Source organism: Aegilops tauschii, chromosome 3, assembly GCF_002575655.3.
Source record: "Aegilops tauschii subsp. strangulata cultivar AL8/78 chromosome 3, Aet v6.0, whole genome shotgun sequence".
NCBI classification, from domain to species: domain Eukaryota; kingdom Viridiplantae; phylum Streptophyta; class Magnoliopsida; order Poales; family Poaceae; genus Aegilops; species Aegilops tauschii.
Genome location: NC_053037.3, coordinates 626,312,705 through 626,314,212, shown reverse-complemented (window position 1 = coordinate 626,314,212; position 1,508 = coordinate 626,312,705). Strand labels below are relative to the sequence as shown.

The following is a 1,508-nucleotide window of genomic DNA, read 5'->3' as shown; positions in this document are numbered from 1 at the left end:
ACTCGTCCACGCGCATGCACGATCCGCACTCTCCGGCCCACGCCCACGACGCACTATCGCATTCTACGCGGCCGGGCTGCAACTGATCACCACGGGCACCCCCGCCACCGTCGCCAACAAACTACCCCTACTAGGGGTGGACTCCGACGGGAGCCCAACTCACGCACCACCCCAATACAAACACTCGTGCACAGACTAACGCACACTGGCCATACACAACCCATAAACAAGTCAAACACACACCAGACTATGCGTAGACACACACTAGATACTGGCCATGCATACCCTGGACACGCAGACAATTCCGCCACCAACTCGACTTGGGGGCGCTCATGCCGGTTGCCACCGTGCCGGACTTGACCTGACATACATACGCCGGTCTCCGTCCGCTTCTTCACCTCCACGAACTCCATGCGCAATCGTCGAACTCCTGGTGCAGCTTCTCCAGCTTTTGATCTTCGCCGGCAGCGCCCTCCTCCCTCGCGCCAACACCCGCACCCTCCACCACCAGGAGGCATTCCACGACAGTGTCGACGGAGGGGTGGCCGAAGGAGAAGGAGTTGCCACCGGGCGAGAAGGCGAGAGTGGCGACCTGTGCGCCAGTGAGGACCACCATATCGCAGGCCTTGTTGAAGAACCCCATGCGACCCTTGGAGAAGCAAAAGTGTCGGGCATCCTCATGCACGATCCGGTGGATGACTGTCTTCTTCAAGCCTCTGCCACGCCTCCGGTTGGGCGCCACCATTACTCGCTCGCTCTGTGGGTACTCTCAGAGAAAGGGAAGGAGAGGAGTGTGTGTGCCTACGTCTCGGTGTCAAAGGATAACTACGTAATTGGTATTATTGAGAAATGCTAGACTTACAGACAGTTTCCTATGGAATTTTTGTCACGGACTCATGTGCGTAGTTGTGGTTTGAGAAGCTTAGGGAAGAGAGGTTCCACCAGCTGAAAACACGGGTATTGGTTGGTCAGAGAGGAGTCCGTAGAACCATTCCGTATCAGATTTCCATAAGTGTAGGATTTGCACGTATTATTTACACCTCTTGCCGAAACAAATTGCTTTTGCTACTCTATCCAGCAACAACGACGTGCTTCCATTCTTGGAGAAACCGTTGCTCGTGCGCACCCCAGATTTTTGTTGAAAGGAGCATGGCTGCGGAATTGGGCAGCAGCCGGAGCCGGATCTAGACGGCGGGTGGGGTTCGAGGAGTTTGGCCCAGAACTGAGCAAGCAACCACCGGAGTGGATGCTACTCGTCCCTCGGAGACCAATTGCCAAAATTGAGAAGGCGGCGCCGCTGAAGCTCCAGGGCATGGAGGGGGGAGGCACGCGCCAGGGCGGCGGCAGCTCACAGGTGGACTTCCGGCGTGTGGAGGGAGGGTGTCGGTGTACAAAAGCAGGGGCTCTCCTTTTGACCTCTTTACTTGTGCACGGGCAGTCAGAGCCACGCGTCGCGGCCACACCTAGCAGGGCAGAGGAGGGAAGCCGGAGAGAAGCCGAAGCGCAAG

The 1,508-nt window shown here is 57.4% G+C and overlaps 1 protein-coding gene across 1 annotated transcript; it reads right to left on the bottom strand.

Moving 5' to 3' along the window:
- Positions 1 to 394: 394 nt before the first annotated feature.
- Positions 395 to 745, bottom strand: LOC109771293 (agamous-like MADS-box protein AGL62). Its single transcript, XM_020329983.1, has one exon. The coding sequence runs from the start codon at positions 743 to 745 to the stop codon at positions 395 to 397; it is 351 nt and encodes a 116-aa protein (XP_020185572.1).
- Between the last annotated feature and the right edge of the window lie 763 nt (positions 746 to 1,508).